At 67.5% G+C, this 18,907-nt stretch overlaps 2 protein-coding genes and 1 long non-coding RNA gene across 11 annotated transcripts; all 3 read left to right on the top strand.

Moving 5' to 3' along the window:
- The first annotated feature begins 1,489 nt into the window (after positions 1–1,489).
- Positions 1,490–5,761, top strand: LOC129197605 (uncharacterized). 2 transcript variants are annotated; one of them, XR_008574356.1, is made up of 4 exons: positions 1,490–1,750; positions 3,508–3,841; positions 4,432–4,678; positions 4,971–5,761. It is a non-coding gene; the product is annotated as an uncharacterized LOC129197605 (long non-coding RNA). The 2 variants fall into 2 exon arrangements; XR_008574355.1 differs by having other exon boundaries at positions 4,432–5,761.
- A 485-nt stretch (positions 5,762–6,246) lies between these two features.
- LOC129197592 (SLAM family member 9-like) lies at positions 6,247–12,573 on the top strand. 6 transcript variants are annotated; one of them, XR_008574350.1, is made up of 9 exons: positions 6,247–6,596; positions 9,032–9,124; positions 9,232–9,375; positions 9,509–9,850; positions 10,187–10,480; positions 10,630–10,749; positions 10,865–10,945; positions 11,459–11,566; positions 11,733–12,573. XR_008574350.1 is itself a non-coding variant. In XM_054806192.1 (9 exons), exons 1-9 carry the CDS (start codon positions 6,524–6,526, stop codon positions 11,775–11,777), a joined length of 1,311 nt encoding a protein of 436 aa, XP_054662167.1. In that variant the 5' UTR covers positions 6,249–6,523; the 3' UTR covers positions 11,778–12,573. The 6 variants fall into 6 exon arrangements, 4 of the variants coding, with proteins under 4 accessions (XP_054662167.1, XP_054662168.1, XP_054662170.1 ...); XR_008574349.1 differs by having other exon boundaries at positions 11,459–11,583; XM_054806192.1 differs by having other exon boundaries at positions 6,249–6,596; positions 10,865–10,956.
- Positions 12,574–13,792: 1,219 nt separating this feature from the next.
- SLAMF7 (SLAM family member 7) lies at positions 13,793–18,240 on the top strand. Of its 3 annotated transcripts, XM_054806517.1 has the most exons (7): positions 13,793–13,897; positions 15,708–16,037; positions 16,794–17,078; positions 17,151–17,273; positions 17,391–17,444; positions 17,796–17,870; positions 17,972–18,240. In XM_054806517.1, the coding sequence occupies exons 1-7, from the start codon at positions 13,834–13,836 to the stop codon at positions 18,037–18,039; spliced, it is 999 nt and encodes a 332-aa protein (XP_054662492.1). In that variant the 5' UTR covers positions 13,793–13,833; the 3' UTR covers positions 18,040–18,240. The 3 variants fall into 3 exon arrangements, with proteins under 3 accessions (XP_054662492.1, XP_054662491.1, XP_054662490.1); XM_054806516.1 differs by having other exon boundaries at positions 16,794–17,273; positions 17,975–18,240; XM_054806515.1 differs by having other exon boundaries at positions 16,794–17,273.
- Positions 18,241–18,907: the final 667 nt, after the last annotated feature.

Genomic DNA, 18,907 nt, shown 5'->3' with positions numbered 1-18,907 from the left:
ATAAAGATTCTCTCAAGAAAACTGTAATTTCTCTCTCAGAGCCCAGCACCCGATAACAACACACTGTAACCAGAGATACGATTCCCACCCCTTCCCTCACCACCGGCTGTCATGCTGGAATTTAATCTTTCAGCCCTCTGTTACCCAAGCTGGTGATAAAATATAATTTGATTTCGTTCCTAATAAATCACGAGCTTTTGGAGAGAACTAAGATAGAGGCGGGGGGGGGGTGTTGAGGTTCCTTGAATTTGTCCACGTGGCAGGACGGAAAAGCGGGACTTGCCCCCTGCACCCCAGCTCGGTGTTTGGCATCAGCAGCCGCCCCCACTGCAGAGGGCGCAGGCAGGAGCTGCCTACGGGCCTCAGTTTCCCCACCCGCCCGGGGCTTTCACAGGGCCAGGTCAGCACTGGGAGCAAACCACAACAGCAGTGACCATGGGACAGCGTGACACAGACGCCAGCTCTCCAGCCATGGCCCTGCAGGGCCTGCCCTGGGCAGGACGCCTGCTTTGAGTGCAGGGGGCCGGGGAGGGGGCGAGATCCCCCTCAGCGCCAGGCCTCAGGAGCAAGGCCTCGGCCCTCACAGGCCTCAGCACCAAACCTCGGCCCTCACAACCTTCAGCCCTCACAGACTTCGGCCTTTCCCCTTCAGGGCAACCGCTCTGGCTCTCCCGAACAGCCCCAAGCCCTTTAGCCCCGGACCTTTAGCCCCGGACCTTCGGCCCCAGGCCAGACCTAGCCCTCGCCTTCCCGCCACCGCCCGGTCCGGGCGGGCACTGAGGGCCGCGCCCCACAGCGGGTCTATTTATAACCTCGGGAAGCCCGCGAGACTTGGGTGGTGCCGCCGTCAGGTGAAAACGAGGCAGTGGGGCAGGGCTTGTCTTCCGCTGCCCACTTCTTGCGTCATCACTCGGCGCCGGGCCCCGGGGGGGGGGGGGGGGGGGGCGGCGGGGGTTCCCCGGGGGGAGCTGGGGGTGCAGGGGCCCTTGGTAGGGCCGGGGGGCACCGGGCTGGGGGGGGGGGGGGGGGCGGAGGCTCCAGGGGTGCTGGGGGGGGCCCAGGCAGGGCTGGGGGGTGCTGGGCCTGGGGCTGTGGGGCTTGGGGTTCTGGGGGGGCTCAAGGGCTGGGGGGTGCTGGGGCCTGGGTCTGGGGGGGGCCCAAGGGCTGGGGGGTGCTGGGCCTGGGGCTCTGGGGGTCCAGGCAGGGCAGGGGGGTGCTGGGGCTTGGGGCTGTGGGGGGCCCAAGGGCCGGGGGGCGCTGGGGCTTGGGTCTGGGGGGGGCCCAAGGGCTGGGGGGTGCTGGGCCTGGGGGTCCAGGCAGGGCTGGGGGGTGCTGGGGCCTGGGGCTTGGGGCTCTGGGGGCCCCAAGGGCTGGGGGGCTCTGGGGACTTTGGGGATTCTGCTCCCCCCATAACCCAGGTCTGCTCCCTGGCTGGGGGGCAGCAGCCGGAGCTGGCTGAGGTGGGCAGGGGCTGCCCCCCCCCCCCCCCTTAATCTGCACCCTCACCCACACCCCCCACACCCCCAGCAGGCCTCTGTCCCTGGCCGAACCCCGACACGGGGGGGAAGGGGGCTCCTCCCGGGCCGCTGCCGCTCAGCCCTGGCACGGCCGAACCCGGGAGCGGTGCCAGAAGGGACGGGACGGGGTTCACTGAGTGCTGCCCCCCCCCGCCCCCGAGGAAAGATGCTACTTGCAAAGTGCTAAACAGTGTTCCTGCCGGCCGGGCCCCGGGAGGGAACGCTGCGTTAGAGTGAGTCTCCCTAACCCTCGGTGATAAATAATAAACCACCGCGTTTCGCTTCTCCCTGCCTTCCCGGCCCCCTCCAGCAGCCGTTTCTGGCGCGGCGGCCTATTTCCCAACGCGCTTTCGCAGCAGGGACGCTTACTGGCTGCGGGAGCCCTGGCTGCTTCAACCGTGTCACAACTCTTTATTTTATTTTATATTTTCTGAGGAGCTAAAGGGTCTTACCTGTGGGGAGTTCGGCTCTTCCGCCCCTCGCAGAGGGTCAAAATCGGGACCCAGCCCCTGATCCTGGCAGGTTGAGCCCTGGCCGTGGCGGCGGGGGGCACGGGCACCCCCAGTTTATCTTACCTGCTTTTAAACAGTTGTTTTTCAGTCTCCGGCGTGCGCTGGTGGGAAACGGGAGCTGGTGGCCGCTTGTGGCGGGGGGGGTGTTGGTGTCCCCCCCCCCAAGCACCGTGCTGGCCCTGGGTTCCTTCTTGTCGTGCTTCAGGGGGTGAGCTGGGGGCACCGGGGGTGAGACCCCGACCCCGCGCTGGGGCAGGGTGGTAGCGGGGCGGCCGTGGCGGGGGTAGCCCGTGGGATGGGGGCCGGAGCAGCCCCGCGGCACCTGCGAGGTCCCCGTAAAATAACGGGGTGACAAGCGGCCATGACTGTCACCAGGGCCTTTCCTGAGGCCACACTTCCCTCTGCTGGAAGGCCACACCGGCGCATCCTTCTCCATCCAGGAGATCTCCGTTACTGGGAGCAGCGGGGAAACCCCCGAACCCTGGAGTTTTGGGGAAAACCTCGGCCACGGCACCCTCGCACCCATTTTGGTGGCACAGCCTGGCCCGGCACCACTCCTGCCCCTGCAGCCGGGGGCGGGGGGTGTGTGGAGTCTGGCAGCTGCCTGCACCGCTGCCCGGGGGCCAGCGTCTGTGAGACGATGTCGGGCGGCCTGAATGCAGCTGCCTGAAAGGACGGGGGCAAGGGGGGGCCGGATCCGGCCCCGAGGCGTCCCCCCAGGAGGTGCTGCTGCTCACGGGGCTGAGCCGAGCCCGCGCTCCGAGCAGGCTTTGTCACCGCTGTCACAACAGGGGACACGGAAAAGTGGGCTCCAACGCTCAGAACCCCCCTTTAGTTCACCCCAAGATGGGGGTGACGCCGACCAGCACCCCCAGAGCCGCGGGGGTCCCCCCCGTTCTGGTGCAGGAACGTCACTTCTCAGCCCCGTGTCGCCGCTCCCTCCTTTCCCGTCTGGCAGGGGCCGTGCTTGGGGGCCGGGGGGGGGCACAGCGGGTGACGACGCAGCGTCCCCTCCTTGTCACTCCGACCCCGCTAACGCGGGGGCAGGAGGTGACGGAAGGGCCGGCGGCGACGGGCAAGGCGTGAAATCGCGGCGGGGTTTGGGGGGGTGTTGCTATTTCTAGATGCGGGGGGGGTGAACGCGGAATCACACACGCACACCCCCTGGCTTTGCGCTTTCCTTCGCCGCCGCGGGAGAAGGCGGCGAGGGTCGAGGGTGGGCGTCTGCGTTTACGGGGTCACCTTGCTGGCTGCGGCCGTCGGCTTCGCGGGTGGGTGAAGGGAGAGCGGAGGGGCCGGGGTCAGCTGCAGCGTCCCACCGCCCGCCGGGCTGCGGCCAGCTCCTGCCCCAGCACTCAGCCCCCCCCCACCACTGCAGGTGGTTTTGGGGTTCCCCATCACCCTGTGCCTGGGGTGAGGGATGGGGTAACGGGCTCCTGGGACCCCCCCGACCTTCTGCACCCTGATTTTTCCCACAGTTACCCCAAGCCCAGGCGCAGCCCCGGCAGGTGAACGGCGTCCTGGGGGGGTCGGTGCTGCTCTCCCCGGCTCTGCCCCCCAACAAGACGGTGAAGGAGATCGAGTGGAGCTTTTCATCCGGCACCGGCACCACCATCCAAGTAGCAGAATTCGGCCCCGACGGCTTCGAGCGACCAGATCCCAAGGACCGGTTCAAGGACCGGCTGGAGATGGTCAACGAGACGGCGCTGAGGATCGGGGTCCTGGAGCGGGGTGACAGCGGGGTCTACGGGGCTCGGCTTAAACTGCACCCGGCGCTGGTGGAGGATCAGTCCTTCCACCTCTCCGTCTACGGTGCGTGGTTGCGAAGGAGGGGGTGGAGATTACAGAGATTCTTTCGGTTTGGCACTAACCACCAGCGCCGCGGCCCCTCTCCTAGCGCAACGGGGACGTTTCCAGCCCTGGGCACGGGTTCCCCTCCCTCCGTGTTTGCAAAGTGACGATTTACCGTCACGGCGAGTTGAGTTCGCAGCGAATGATGTGGTTTGCCTTGCTCCCGGTGCTCGGCATCAGCCACACTGCTGGCTGCACGCCGGGGACCCCGCTCCCCCCCCTCTCGGCACGGCACGCAGGCGCTCGCTGCTCCTCGCTTGCCGAACGGCCGAGCCGAGGCTGGTGAGCACGTAGGCAGTTCCGGCTCCGAGACCTCCCTGCACCGTTCCCCGACCTCCCGGCTCTGGCACGCTGCTGCCGTGCCGCGCTTGAGCTAATCGGCTCGGTGCGGGGCGTGCGGCTGGTCCCCGCCGCCGTGGTGCTTGTTGGGCAACGTCCTGGCTGCTCCCGGCCTCTGCCCAAGCTTTCGGTTGCCCCCGAGCTCCCCGGGGACAGGAAGGCAGCGGGGAGGATCCGCTTTTGCCGGTGCCTATAATCCCATCCCGTTGCAGAGCTGCTGCCGCACCCCAAAATCCAGAGCTGGCTGCTTTGGAAGAGCCCCGTGGGACCGGAGGCACCATCGCCTGGATGAAACCCCGCGGGGAACCGGGGTGGGGTGTCAGGGTGCATCCCCTCTGCAGCGGGGTATTCCACGTTGGGGCGCAGCCCGGACCCCCCCACACAGCCCGACACAGGGCTTGGCGTGCCGCGGAGGAGCAGAGCCGATCCACGGACCTGGCCAGCGTGTGCTGAGCGGAGGTGAGGGCGGCACGGAGGGATCAGAGGGGATGGGGGGGTCCCTGGACCTGCCGGACCTACGCCGCCACACCGGAGTTTGCCGAAGTGCCTCTGCGGCACCGTCGTCCCTGGTGAAGTGGGACGCGGTGACAGCTCAGACCTCTGTGCCCGCCTTTGCCGACGCTCCCCGCTTCGTGCCCAGTTAAACCTGCAGCCTCTTCCCACGGCCGGTGCTGGCCGCAGGCAGCAGCTCTGGCAGCGGCACGTGCCACGACGACCTTGGGACTCATCCTGTGTCCCTACATCCCCGCAGAGGACCGAGCCGGTGGCATTTCCCATCACCGTGGCCGGGAACCGATGGAGCCGGCGGCTCTGCTCAGTGTCTCCCAAAGTCGCGACCCAGCGCCCGACGCCTTCAGCCGGACGAGCCGCAACGAGATGCTGCCCCGTCCCACCACGGCGGATATCCGGCACAGCGACGCTTCGCCTCGCCGATGGACATCCCAGCCGTGAAACCCCTCAGCACCGGCACGCAGGCAGGAGGATTCGGCAGGATTGGAAGCCCCTGCCTCGCACGAGAGCCGGTGTCACCCCCCTGCGGGCATCTCCGGATGGACGGCCTTCGTGCCATCCTCCTGCTTCTCCTCTTCCTCGGCTCCCGGAGGACCGGCCGGTTTTCCCCGTCAGCTGGATATTTCAACTCGGTGACTTTTCATTTCCCCTCTGCCCTCGAGAGAGGAGGAACTGGCAGGGCGGGCAGCATCTCCAGCCCCTGCCCAGCTGCCCGCTCCCTTTTCGGGGGGGTGGGGGGGGGGGTGTCCCCATGGACAATTTTGGGGCGTTCACTGATCATAAACAGCCCGTGTCCCTCCCCACACCGGCTCTCGGTTTCCCCAGCCCTTTGAGGATCCTCGTTTGAAGGTGCCCCAGGGGAAGGGTTGGAGTTAATAATCCCTGGGGTGCAGGTTAACGCCTTTGCTCAGAGGTGGGGAGCAGCGGATGCCATTCCCCCCCCTCCCCCGGTTCTGTCCTGCCGCGGAGGCTGCTTCCCCCCCTCCCTGTTTTCCACTTTGAGTTGCTGGAGGTTTTAAATAAAAAATAAGCTTGCTGTGCTGCTAATGGAAAGCGCTTCCTTCCAGCCACAGCCCCCGCAGCAGCTCGGGGCTCCTAAATCGCGGCTGAGTGGGCGCGGGAGGGTTTGGGACGGCTTTTCTGCAGCCCCCCCCGAGGGTGGAGAGGTGTGTGAGGGACCGGGGGGGGCCCATGGGGACGCTTTGGCAGGTCCACGACTGCCTCGGCATCACCGCCAGCCCCTGCCCAGGGCATCTGTTCCCCGGGCGCGTCCCTTGTGATTCAGCCAAGACCTCACGGCCCTTCGGGGACGTCCCCCGCCGCGCTGCTTTCGGCACCCAAAGGTGCCCGGGCACCCCTGTATCCGCCCCCCCCAGGGAGCAGAGCTGGGGATGCTCCCGCCACCCAGCTCCAGGATGTTCCTGCTGCCTGGCTTTCCCCAGGGAAGTGCTCTTGGTAACGAGAACCCCCATTTCAACGAGCCCTCGGTCATTCCCAGCGCCGGCGGGAGAACCGGCAGCGTCGTGCCGGGCATCGCCGACGGTAATCCGGGTCCAGCGGCGGGCTGACGAGGGACGCCGCAGGGTCGGGGGTCACCAGCAGCCCCCCGCCGTGCTCGCTTAGCATCCTGTGCGACGCCGGTCCTGATCATTTATGGCGAGCTAATTAATAAGTCGGCTGTCCCCCATGATGCACGGCTTCCTACGGGTTGCAGCGAGAGGCGGCTTTGCTCCTCCCCGTCTCTCCTGCCGCTGACTCTGCCCACTGAGCCGCACGAAGAACCGAGGAGGAGAAATGGAGGGAGAATTGGCCAGGAGCAAAGTCCGGCTGCCCTCGCTGCTCCTGGCACTGCTCGGCCTCGGGCCAGGTGAGTGCGCGGGCGGCCACCGAGCCCTCGACGCGCGGGAGCCTCGTGGCGGGGGGGTCGGCGGCGGGGTTTGGCTGCGGGTAGGGATGCCGACCCCATCCTGCCTTCACCCCGCCTGTCGCGGGGCTAATTGCAGCCCACCCCGACGCTGCCCCTCCATCCCTCCGCGCTCCCGCCCGGCCGCCAGATGCTTTCTGGAACGTTGGCTCAGCGGTCCAGCCTTAACGAGAGGTTTCGTAATGAGGCGGCGGCCGAGCGGCTGCGGATCCCCCCCTGCCTCGGCTCCGTCCCTGGACGAGGGTCCCCTCACCCCTAACGCGGCTTCTGCCGGGTGCCGCTGTCGCCCCGTGGAGCCCTTCAACCCCCCCCCGGAGCCGTGCCAGATCCGCCTGCGAAGCGACTCCTTACGTAAAGCGGGAGCGAGGAATCCCCTTAATTCCCAGCGTGTTAATCCACACATTTAATAATTCCCCTAAAACCTCCAATTCCTACAGAAAGCATCTCGTAGTACGGGGAGATTAACGAGGGGAGGAGAGGGGGGAGTTATCTTCCTAACGATTAATTAGCTTCACGAGCAAGACGGGCAGCCGGGCGGGCAGGAGGGCGGCGGTACGAGGTGCCAGAACCGCCACGCCGATGTCAAATATCTGACCCAGCTAGGTGGAAAAGGGGTTGTTAACGATGCTTCGGAGTTCTCCAGCTGCTTTATTTGATCCGAATTATTTGGTATCAGAGCGTAGTGGGTGGGGGGCGATGAGAAAGAGCAAAACCTGGGCTCGTGGTGGATGAAACCAGCCCCGTAGCTCTATTTTTTAGGGGCTGATGGAGACCTGAGTTGGACTAATCCGGGTGCCGAACGCATCCGCGACGCAGCAACGTGTTTATCCCCCGTCCTTCGCCCACCGGCTCCTGCCACGGGGTCAGGGCTGCGGAGCCTCGGGTTCCCCGAATCCCAGGGTAAACAGGATGAGCCGGGAGGACGCCGGGGGAGGGCGAGGTGGCGGCTGCGCTCGGCGGAGGCCTGGCACCGGCCGGCTTTTCCCAGCCGTCATTTCCTCCAGCCGCTCGTACAATAGCGCGGGGGTGTCCGGCAGGGACCCCCACCCCCCCCACCCCTGGAGAGCCACGGCCGGCGGATGTGCCCCGGGAGGGTGGAAAACACCAGGAGGAGGATGCCCGTGCCGCTGCCCGCGCCGCTGCCTGTTCTGCTGCCTGTTCTGCTGCCTGTGCGGTGCCCGGGGTGAGCAGCCCCCGGTTCGACCACGACAGGCAAGGCGGCCGGCCAGCGAGCGGGCAGACGGGGCACACGTGCACGGCTCCAGCGAGGGGTGGGGGAAGAGCATCGGCCTGAGCTCCTCAGAAACCCGATGAGCTTCTGCAGGGCCCCCCCAGCTCCTTTCTCCTTCTCAGGGTGGTGGCTGTCCCCTCCCGTCCCCCCGAACCCCAATCCTGGCGCCTCAGGACCCCCAGCTTCCCCCTCACCGCCCCACGGAGCCCCCCATGTCCCCTCACTCCCACACACAGGCTCAGCACCCTCCCTCCAGGCTCAGCACCCTCCCTCCAGGCTCAGCAAGAGCCATCCAGCAACGGTACCCACGGCCAGGGCAGCTTCACGGGACCCCAAAAACTTCGCAGTCGCCCCAGGGAAGTGTCAGAAATTCAATGGGGTTTAAGATTCAGCTGGAAGAATGGGAATCAAGCTTGGGATAAGCGGGATCAGAGCAACAAAAGCTCCAGCGACGTGGAGCACTTCTTATAAAGCAAAGCAAAGAGGCAGCTTGTAATGTGGGGCTGCCGGAGGGGTTTATACGCAGTAAACGCTCGGATGTCTGTGTTTAATCTGCTTTAATATACAGGCACATCTGCCTCTGCCTCCCGGGGGCGGGGGGAGAGGAGGGGAGACGGCGGGGGGGTGCACCGAGATGGTGCAGGACCCATCTCAGCCGGGACAAGGGCAAAGCCGCTCGCCCCGACCTCGGCGTCCCGACGGCCGGGCATCCCGGTTCCCCGCGTAGGACAAGGCCAGGGAGAAGGGGAGGTTGTTATCCCGGTGGCAGAGGGACGTGGGGGGCCGCGGGGGCCGGGGACGGCAGAGGAGACAGCTTGTAGGTAGGCGGGAGCTGCCAGGAACGAGGGAGGTGGTGTTGAGCGGCTCCGGGCGTGATTTTGCAGAGAGCTGACGATGCTGCCAAAAAAAAAAAAAAAAAAAATTAAAAAAAAAAAATCACGGTGGAGGCTCAGATGGAGGGGCTGAAACCTGCCCCTCGGGCTGGGGGCACCAAACTCCGTCCCCGTGGGAATCACCTTGGTCCGGCACCTCGGAGGCGGCCGCATCCCTCCCGCGTCCCGGCGGCAACAGCATCCCCACCATACAGGGACCCCCGCAGCCATCCCCGCTCTCCCCCATCGCCTTAACCCTTGTTGATCTTTCGTAGGCATCTTGGCCGAGGCGCGTTTTAAGGCGGACAATGAGGTTTTGCAGATGCTGGCTGGGAACTCCTCCCAGACTCTGTTGGAGCGTTGTTCTGGTGAGAGCCCGGCCGCAGCCCCGGTGACGGCAGCGTTCAGATGGGGCACCCGCATCTGAACCAGTAGATGCTTTATTATTTTTTTTTTTTTTTTTTTTGGCAACTAGTCTCCAAGCCCGGCATCCTTCCCTCCCTGCCGGAGCAGGAGGCAGCTCCGTCGGGATACGGGGTCTTTTGTGGGGGGGGACATCCCCGTCCCCAGCCCGGAGAGGGACCGGCCGGCGGAGAGAAGACCAGGCGGCTGCGTCAGGGCAGGGAGATGCTGCTTCTTCCCCCCCCCCCAAAAAAAAGGGACCCGTCCCCAAGGGTCCTTCCGTCCCCATCTTGTCCTCGCTGTCCCCGTCTCGTCCCCAGGCGCTTGGTGACTTCCTGCCTTGTCCACAGAGCTCCTCTTCGGCCAAGCCCGGGCGCAGCCCCGGCAGGTGAACGGCGTCCTGGGGGGGTCGGTGCTGCTCTCCCCGGCTCTGCCCCCCAACAAGACGGTGAAGGAGATCGAGTGGAGCTTTTCATCCGGCACCGGCACCACCATCCAAGTAGCAGAATTCGGCCCCGACGGCTTCGAGCGACCAGATCCCAAGGACCGGTTCAAGGACCGGCTGGAGATGGTCAACGAGACGGCGCTGAGGATCGGGGTCCTGGAGCGGGGTGACAGCGGGGTCTACGGGGCTCGGCTTAAACTGCACCCGGCGCTGGTGGAGGATCAGTCCTTCCACCTCTCCGTCTACGGTGAGCGGCCGCGTGCCGGGGTTTGGCAGAGGGACAAAAATAGAAAGCCCCAAGTGCGAGCGCTAACCCCTTTACAGGGGGGGAAACTGAGGCACAGAGCAACGGTGGGGTTTACCAGGGTTAGGTTAGACCCCAACCTCTGCGCCCCAGTGCCTGCAGCCCCTCAAGCTCTGCAAAAGGCCAAATCCTGTCACCCCAGGGGTCCCCGAGGTGGCCGTGCCGTGCCCCGGGGGGACAAGAGTGACGGTGGGGACGAATCGGGTGGAGAAATCCCTGCCGCCCCGCGCTGATCCGTCCGTGTGTGTCCCCCCCCACCCCGCCCTTCGCCGGGCACAGAGTCGGTGCCGAGTCCCCGGACCCGCAGCCAGCTCCTGGCCAGCACCGTGGAGTGGTGCAACCTGACGCTGCAGTGCCAGGGTGCCGGCAAAGGCGCCGTCAACGTCACCTGGAAGAGGGACAACGTCATCCGGGACCTGACCTCCGACCGCCACCAGCTCTCCCCGGATGGGACCACCCTACGGGTTGCTCTGCCACCCACCGCCGCCAACGTCACCTACGCCTGCACCGTCAGCAACCCCGCCGACCAGAAGGTCGTCCTCTTCGACCTGCAAGCCATCTGCCAAAGCGGAGGTGAGACCCTCACCCCGGGGACACTCGGGGGGTGGGGGGTATGGAGGGGGGGGGGTCCGACCCCAGCCCGGCTTGGCGGGGGGGGGGCTCAGCCCTTGGCGGGGGGTTGGCACGGCTCAGTGCCTCTCTCTGCCCACCCCCCCCCCCAGGGGGACAGACGTCCTTCTCGAAGTCGGGGTACATCGTCCTGACCCTCATCCTGCTGGCGGTGAGCTTGGGGGGAGCCTTCTGGTGCTGGCGGATGAATAGCGAGAAGGCGGCAGACCCAGGCAAGTGAAGCCCCCCCCCCCCATCTCCCCGAGAGCTGACACGGCTTTAGGGGGGCTCAAGGAACGGGGAGGGGGGGTGCTTCCCGGCCCCCCTTGACGCCCCGCTCCCCTGCAGCTGCCACCCCCACGGTGCCCGCCGAGGAGAGCCCCTCCGACCCCCAATACGCCGAGATCGTGCGCCGGAGCCCCCCGGAAGGTAATGACCAGGTGAGGCCCCCGGGGGCTGGGGGCTGCTGACCGGGGAGGGGTCTGCCGGGGGGGGGGGACCCCGCCATGCCGGGGGGGGGGGGGTCCCAGCCACACCAAGGTCACAGCCACACCGGGGTCCTGGCCAGGCTGGAGCGCGGACAACTCCAGGAGTCCCGTGCCGGGGGTACGGCAATGCTGGGGGGGCCCAACCACACCAGGGGTCCTGGCCAAAAACTGGGGGTCCTGGCCACACCGGGGTCACAGCCACACCGGGGGGTCTCGGCCACGCCAGGGGGTCCTGGCCAAACTGGGGGTCCCAGCCACACTGGGGTTCACGGCCATACTGGGGGTCCCAGCAATGCCAGGGGTCCCAGCCCCAGCGGGATCCCAGCCCCACGGGACACCCATGGGTGCAGGCTGGGCTCCGTGCCAGGGCAGAGCATCCCGCAGGGGCTCCCCGCGGTCAGGGAGGGGAGAGGGGCCGGTGGGTCCCTCCCCAGCCCCCCAATTTCTGCCGCAGGGCCTGAGTCACCCTGAAAATAACCCGGAGCAGAGCCCGCCGCAGAAAGCGCCCGTCACCACCGTCTACGAGCAGATCCGCCAGGCGCCCGAGGACACGGCCGAGGAGGTGACATAGGCCCTCAGGTGCGGGGGTGGGGGGTGGGGGGGGCTGTCCCCAAAAGGGGACCGGTGCCGGAGGGGGTGGTCCGCATGTGGGGGACCCTCTCCCCCCCCCTCTCCCCAACCTCCGTCACCGCACGCTGCGGAGGCTGAAGGGCTCCTGTCTCCCGCAGGCACCCGCAGAGCCGGAGCATCGGGATTTCCCGGAAGGGCTGTAACGTGCGTCGTGTGCCAAATCCGAACCCTCCAGCCCCCGTTTCGGCTCCGGGGATGGGAGGCACCATCTCGGGGCGATAGCCGGACGGACGCTTTTCCCCCCACCTCCGGTTTGTCTCCAACCCCCCTCGTCTGACGCCCTCCGACAGCGTTTTGGGGAGCGGGATCCCGGACCGAGGCAGAGACGAGCGGCAGCGAAGCTGGGGGACCCCAGGATGCTGCGGGGGTGGGGGGAACCCCGGGATTCACCTCCCACGTGCCGCCGCTGCCGGGTTTGGCCAGGGCTGGGGATGTTGGGGAGGGCAGGGGCACATCCCGGTGCCGGCGCTGCGGGTTCAGGATGAGATGCCCCACCCCGCACCATGTCCCCCGCCTCGGCCCCCCCAGCACCCCCCCAATTCCCCCGCCCCGGGACCTCGCAGGGACCCTCTGTGTGTGGGTGCCCACGAGGGATGGACCTGCCCACCCGCTTCGCCGCTGCCACAGAGACACAGGGGGGACACCCCCCCACCCCCCCCGACGTGTCCCCCGTCCCATGCAGGTCCCCTGGCACCGACCCCGGTGGCACCTCTGGGGCCACGGGGGGATGCGGAAGGGACCGTCGCCCACGCGGATCCACCGAGAAGCATCCCCGCTTCCCCTGCCCCCCCCCCGCCCCCCATAGCTGTGGCCCCCGCGCCGTCGCGACAAGAGGGGGTGTCACCGCCTGCGTGTCCAGCACCTACTGTCACGGGGTCCCTCGCTCGGCCGGACCTCCCGCCGTTGTAAAAAGAACAAATAAATGTTGGTGAGATCACAGGGGAGAGCCGACGGCGGAGTGGACGTGCGCGGGCACGCGCGTGTGCAAGCGTGTACGCACGTGCGCGCGCGCCCGTGTCTCTCCGCGCATCCCCTCGTGGTCCCGTTGAGCTAAAAGCATCTCAGGGCCATGCAAACCACCCAGGTTTGGGGTGCCGCCCCCACGCATGGTGCGGGGGCGACGCAGCCGCCTCTCGCTTCCCTTATCGGAAAGGCGGCGGCGGCGTGACCTCCGTTCGTGGTCCCGGTGCTGCCCGGCCCCCTGCACCCCCCAAAACTCGGGGGGGGGGGTGTGTCTCATAGCCCAACTCTCCATCACAGCCCGGGCACAGCGGGAGCCCCGAGGGGTGACAACCGCTGTGGGGACAGGGCAGGGCTGTCCCCAGAGAGCTGCTCCCCTTTGGGATGTCTCCTGCTGCCGCCGGGGCCGTTCTGCTTCAGCAAAAGCTTCTCGTGGGGAGAAACCGGCCGAGCCCCCGCTGGGAAACGCAGCCTCGGGGAGGGGACGGGACGGGATGGGATGCCCCGGGTGCTGGGGATGGGAGACCCCGGGTGCTGGGGATGGGAGACCCCGGGTGCTGGGGACGGGACGCCCCAGGTGCTGGGGATAGGAGACCCCCCATGCTGGGGATGGGAGACCCCGGGTGCTGGGGACGGGACGCCCCAGGTGCTGGGGATGGGAGACCCTGGGTGCTGGAGCCCAACCAGGACATTTCCAAGCCGACAGGGACCCTGTCCCCTTGATTTAAAGCCAGGTGACCCCTCCTCGGGGGGAGCAGCCACCCCAGCTTGTTTCGGCGGTGGGGACCAAGGGCTCATCCTCATCCCGGGGACGCTGGGCTCCGTGCAGGCAGCCAGCCCGGTTCTTATTTACCCAGCAGCAGGCAGCAGCAGGCAGCATCCGGCAGCATCCGGCTATTTTCTTTATTTATTGCACTTGGTTCCTAGGGGAACAACAAGGGCTGGGGAGCGGGGAGCAGCCGAGGGGGGGTTGGGGACCAGCCCCAAACCCTTGGTGCAGCAGGAGGGGGAGATCCCACCAACCCCGACCCACGGCCAGGCCACGACCCATCAGCGATGTCCCCACGGCGTCCCCACCATGTCCCCACCATGTCCCCACCATGTCCCCATGATGCCCTCGCGTCGCCACTCCCCTGGGAAGGTGGGTTGCCGTATGCGAGCAGATTTGCATGTTCCCACCCAAATCGATACACAAAACTGAGAGCAAGGCTTCGAGCTCGCAGCGCCCGACCCACGGGGATGTCACCCGGCCACCCACGTCCCCGCGTCCCCCGGCTGCTGGCCCTGCTCCTCGTCGCGGCAGGTAGGCGGGAGGGGAGGGCAACCACGGTTGTTGCATCGCTTGCGATCCCCATTTATTAGCACCCCTGATTTATTAGCACCCCTCATTTCTCAGCACCCCTCATTTCTCAGCACCCCCCATTTCGTAGCGACCACGCGCGGTGGGAGAGAGCTGGGAAGCGCGGCTTTGGGTTCCAGTCGCAAAACGAATGTCGTTTGCAAAACCCAACGCCGCTAGCCCCGGGGGGGGGGTTAGAAAAATACGTGAAATATTTAGGGGGGAGAACAGGATTTCCCTCTGCAAAGCAGACGGGAACGACGAACCGGGGCGCCAGCGGTTCCTCGGCGAGGGTGAGCCGGGGCGAGCCGAGGCCATTTGCCGGCGGTCGATGGGGGAAACGATGTGGGACGTTGCTCAGCCTCCCCTCCTCGCTTCGCTGCCGGAATAAATCAACCCCCGAGAGGTTTTGGGTCCCCGGCGGCGCTGGGACCCCGAGGCCGGCGCTTGGGGTTGTTTGCTCCGTCTCCCGCCCCAGGGTGGCTGCTGGGCGCAGGAAAAGGGCAAATGAATTTTGGCGAGTTAACGGAGGAAGGCGAGGAGGGGGGATGTCCCCTCTTTGTTCGCCTCTGTGTTTCCATGAGGAGGAAGAGGGAGGCCGAAGGGTGGCTCGGTCCCGGGCTGCTCCGGCCGTACCCGCTTCCCCGGGGAGGGGGATTTCATCCTGCAGCCGTGGGGGGCACCTGGAAAACGCTCGATGGGTGCGATGAGCGGGCAGGAGCTGGGTGCTGGGTGCTGGGTGCTGGGTGCTGGGTGCCGGTGTTTAACCACCGCCCGGCCGGGTGCTCCGGGGATGGCTGGGACACGGCGGTGCCGCAGTCTCGCTCCTCATCGCCGCGTACGGCTGCCGAGCCGAGCGCAGCATCACCCGACGCCGTGGTACCCCCACAAACCCCCGGGGAAACGCGTCCCCTGAACCGGGGCACGGGGGGGGGGTGGGTGGCGTCCACGGCCGCGTTCGCGTGATGGGGCGGCGAACCCCCCCCCCAACTCCAGGGTGCGTGCGGTTTGCCGGCTACGAGCCGGCCGCGTGGTTCCCCTCGCCTCACCTTCCTCTTCGCAAACCAAAGCGGCTGCAGAGAACGGGGTGAGAAGCCAGAGCCGGCCACGGAGCGCGCAGGAAGCGAGCAGCCCCCGAGCTGGGGGGTGCAGGATGGGCCCTGCAGCGGGGGGACGTGGCCGGCCACCCGTCCGTCACCCCCCCACCCCCCCACCCCACACCCCGACCCGGGGAGGCTGCGTCAGCTTCTCGCAGCGTTCGGCATCTCGGAGCCGCGTCCGCCGGCGCGGGCAGCTCCGCTGCTGGGAGCATCTCGCCGTCACCCCGGGAATAGGGGGGGGGGCTGAGCCCCAAAAGCTCAGCGCTGAGCTGGTCCACAACCCTGGCCGGAGGGTCCCTGTCCCCGCCGTGACCCGTGGGGACGTTTCCCGAAGGTTTAACCTCAAACTTGGGGGTGACACGGGGTGACATCGGGACAGCACAGGACGATGTCGGGAAAGCAGCGTGAGCGCTCAGCGTCCCCCCGCCGCCCCGGCCCCGGGGGATGCTCAGCACCACGCGGTACCCACCGGCTGGGAACGCTGGCGGGGGAGGCGATGGGCGTAGGATGAAACGAATCCCACGCGGGCGGGCGCCGCGCTCTCGTGACTACGGCACCAGCGGGCGGATGCCCACGGGTACCTCGGGTGGGGGCTGTGGGCAGCAATTGGGGGGGGTGGTGGGGGGGTGTCTGTCGGGGGGCTCCGTCCTCCAGAACATCCCTGTCCCGGCCAGGCACCGCGGCCACCCGGCCCCGGCAGGTGAACGGCGTCCTGGGGGGGTCGGTGCTGCTCTCCCCGGCTCTGCCCCCCAACAAGACGGTGAAGGAGATCGAGTGGAGCTTTTCATCCGGCACCGGCACCACCATCCAAGTAGCAGAATTCGGCCCCGACGGCTTCGAGCGACCAGATCCCAAGGACCGGTTCAAGGACCGGCTGGAGATGGTCAACAAGACGGCGCTGAGGATCGGGGTCCTGGAGCGGGGTGACAGCGGGGTCTACGGGGCTCGGCTTAAACTGCACCCGGCGCTGGTGGAGGATCAGTCCTTCCACCTCTCCGTCTACGGTGCGTGGTTGCGAAGCGGCGGGCGGTGGGGACGGGGGGCCACCTGCGGCCGCGGTGATAAAACCTTCTGCACCCGGAGTTATCGGCATCCGGGAAGGGGAAGAGACAGCGCTCCTCCGCCGAGCACCTAGCGCGGGGATTTTCCTGGGTTTATGATTAACGGCGAGCCGCCCCCACCTGCGCGTCCCCTTCCTGCGCCCTCTCGCTGCCCCTCCAGCCCAGCTCGCCTTCCCGGGGGGACCCAGGGTGTCCCAGGGGTGTCCCACGGTGTCCGAGGGTGTCCCACAGGTGTCCCCAGGTGTCCCAGGGATGTCCCCAGGTGTCCCAGGGGTGTCCCATGGTGTCCCCAGAGTGTCTCAGGGTGTCTCAGGGTGTCCCACGGGTGTCCCCAGGTGTCCCAGCGGTGTCTCAGGTTGTCCGAGGGTGTCCCCAGGTGTCCCCAAGTGTCCCCAGGGTGTCCCATGGGTGTCCCACGGTGTCCAAGGGTGTCCCCCGGGATGTCCTCAGGGTGTCCCACAGGTGTCTTCAGATGTCCCACAGTGTCCCCAGGGTATCCCCAGGGTGTCCCAGTGTCCCATGGTGTCCCTGGGGTGTCCCCAGGTGTCCTACAGTGTGCCACAGTGTCCCCCGGTGTCCCTGGGGTGTCCCCAGGTGTCCCCAGGGTCTCCCGCAGAGTCCCCAGGCGTACCAGGGGTGTCCCCGGGTGTCCCCGGGCAGGCTGGGTGCTGTGACAGGGTTCATTTGCACCTTACACAGAACCGGTGCCGACACCAGAGATCCAGCACCAGCAGCTCTCCCTCACTGCCCAAGGGTGCAACGTCACCCTGCGGTGCTGGGTGCCTCCTGGCAGCGGTGCCCAGGCCGCCTGGCAGCTCGGCAGCTCCGGCAGGACGCGGTGGGGACAGCTCTGCGAGGACGGCCGGTCGCTGTGCCTGGCCGTGCCCACGGGTGCCTTCAACTCCAGCTACACCTGCGTGGCCCGAAATCCCGTCCAGGAGCGCGGCGTCTCCATCCAAATGGACGCCCTGTGCCGGCACCAGGGTAAAATCCCCCCCACCCGCAGCACCCGGCTGGGGACGGGGTCCCGGCACCCACCACAGTTCGTCCCCGCAGAGACGGGCGGCTGGCAGTGGTGGCACGCGTGCCTGGCGCTGCTGCCCGTGGCGTTCACGCTCGGCATCTGTCTGTGGAGGAAGAGGAGGAGGAGGAGGAGGAGGAAGAAAGCGGCCGAGGGAGGTGAGGGGCTCTACCTGCCCGCCCCTGCCTGTGCTGCCTGGACCAGGGCGGCTTTCCTGGCTTGCCCCCCCCGGTACCCCCCCCCCGGCTCAGCACCCCCTGCTCCTCTCCCGGTAGCTCCGCCACGGAATGCCATGCCGAGGAGAACCCCCCCCGGGGGCGGCGGAGCAGGTGAGGCTTGGGGGGGGGGCCGGGGCCAAATTCGGCTCCTGGCCTGTTGCACGGCGACGCCGGAGCCGGATTTGGCTCACGCCAGGGTTGGGCTCTGGCTTCGCGCCCTCCCCACCGACCGAGGGTCCCGAGGGTCCCCCGCTCCGGGGGGGGTGGGGGATGCACCCCCCTTCCCCGACCCCACCACCCCGGCATCGCTCCGAACCCCCTCGTCCTTCACCGGGGGTGGACGGGGAGGCGAGGGGACGCCAGAGGACATTTTCCAGAGGCCGCCATGTCCCCGGGGGGCTCATCCTGGCCGGCACCTCAGGGGGGGTCTCTCTCTTCTCCCCATTTTCCGGCCCCGAGCAGCAGGAGCACCCCCCCACCATCTACAGCCAGCTGCAGGCAGCCGGGCCCAGACGTTCGCCGAGCCCATCGTAGCCGGTGAGTACCGGGGTGACAGCGGAGTGGGGGGCTCCGCCATTGTGCCACCGCCCCGGAGGGACCCGGCTCTGTCCCCACACTGATTTTGTCCCACGGCGCAGCAGGACGGGGAGCACCGAGCCCCCACGACACCGGGCAGGAGCGGGCACCGCACGCCGCCACGGGGTGACGGAACGCTCGTCTGGCCCCCGTGATGTCTCCTCCTGCTCCCCCCCCTCCATCGCTGCTCCGTGTGTGTCCCCCCCCACCGCTGTTGGGGAGCAGAGCAGGACTCGGGGGGGGGGGGCGGGCAGCGAGCAGCGTCCCTGGGGGCTGCCACATCCCCTTTCCCCAGACCCAAGAGCAGCCCTGCGGGGAAGGGGGGTGTGGGTTGTGCTGGAGGGGGGGTGTGCCAACCCCCCCCCCCTTGGCTGGCTGGTGATGCCAATAAAGGTGTGTGAAGGTGAGTGGGTGGATTTATGGGGGTCAAAGCCCCCCCCTGGGGCACGTGGGGGCTCTGCGGCCTGGTGGGGGTCCCGGGCCACCCTCCCTGCAGTGGGGTGGGGGCTCTGGGTGATGGGGGGACACGGGGTGATGCTCAGGGCTGGGGGCAGCACTGGGATGGGCCCCGCCCCCCCCCCCCCCCCGGAGCTGCACCCCCAGGGACAGCACCCATGGCGGGGGGGGGGAATAGCACCCACAGGGGGGGAGTAGCACCCACAGCTCTCAGGGGTCGGGCATGGGGTGCCCTCTCCCAGAGTGTGCCCCCCCCCCCGGCTGCCTGCACCCCAGAGCTGGATCCTGCGTGGCTGGGTCCCCCCATACGGCCCCATCCCGTACGGCCTGGTCCCCATAGGGCTGGATCCTGCACAGCTGGATCCCTGCACAGCTGGATCCCCATATAGCAGTGTCCCTGCACAGCTGGATCCCTGCACAGCTGGATCCCCATATAGCAGTGTCCCTGCACAGCTGGATCCCTGAACAGCTGGACCCCTGTACAGCTGGATCCCCACAAAGCTGGATCAGATCCCCGAACAGCTGGGCTCCAAACAGCTGGA

This window comes from Grus americana, chromosome 29, assembly GCF_028858705.1.
Source record: "Grus americana isolate bGruAme1 chromosome 29, bGruAme1.mat, whole genome shotgun sequence".
Lineage (NCBI taxonomy): Eukaryota > Metazoa > Chordata > Aves > Gruiformes > Gruidae > Grus > Grus americana.
Note: the sequence above shows the minus strand (reverse complement) of the source record. Positions and strands in the feature narration are given on the sequence as shown.

What these genes read in the sequence shown, in the direction of transcription:
- LOC129197592 (XM_054806192.1), top strand. Translation starts at nt 6,524, where the DNA reads ATGGAGGGAGAATTGGCCAGGAGCAAAGTCCGGCTGCCCTCGCTGCTC. An exon ending in TCTGTTGGAGCGTTGTTCTG is followed by an intron (nt 9,125 to 9,231) that starts GTGAGAGCCCGG and finishes TTTGGCAACTAG; the next exon opens with TCTCCAAGCCCGGCATCCTT. An exon ending in CCCCGGAAGGTAATGACCAG is followed by an intron (nt 10,957 to 11,458) that starts GTGAGGCCCCCG and finishes TTTCTGCCGCAG; the next exon opens with GGCCTGAGTCACCCTGAAAA.
- SLAMF7 (XM_054806515.1), top strand. Translation starts at nt 13,834, where the DNA reads ATGTCACCCGGCCACCCACGTCCCCGCGTCCCCCGGCTGCTGGCCCTG. An exon ending in CTTCCACCTCTCCGTCTACG is followed by an intron (nt 16,038 to 16,793) that starts GTGCGTGGTTGC and finishes CACCTTACACAG; the next exon opens with AACCGGTGCCGACACCAGAG. An exon ending in GAAGAAAGCGGCCGAGGGAG is followed by an intron (nt 17,274 to 17,390) that starts GTGAGGGGCTCT and finishes CTCTCCCGGTAG; the next exon opens with CTCCGCCACGGAATGCCATG.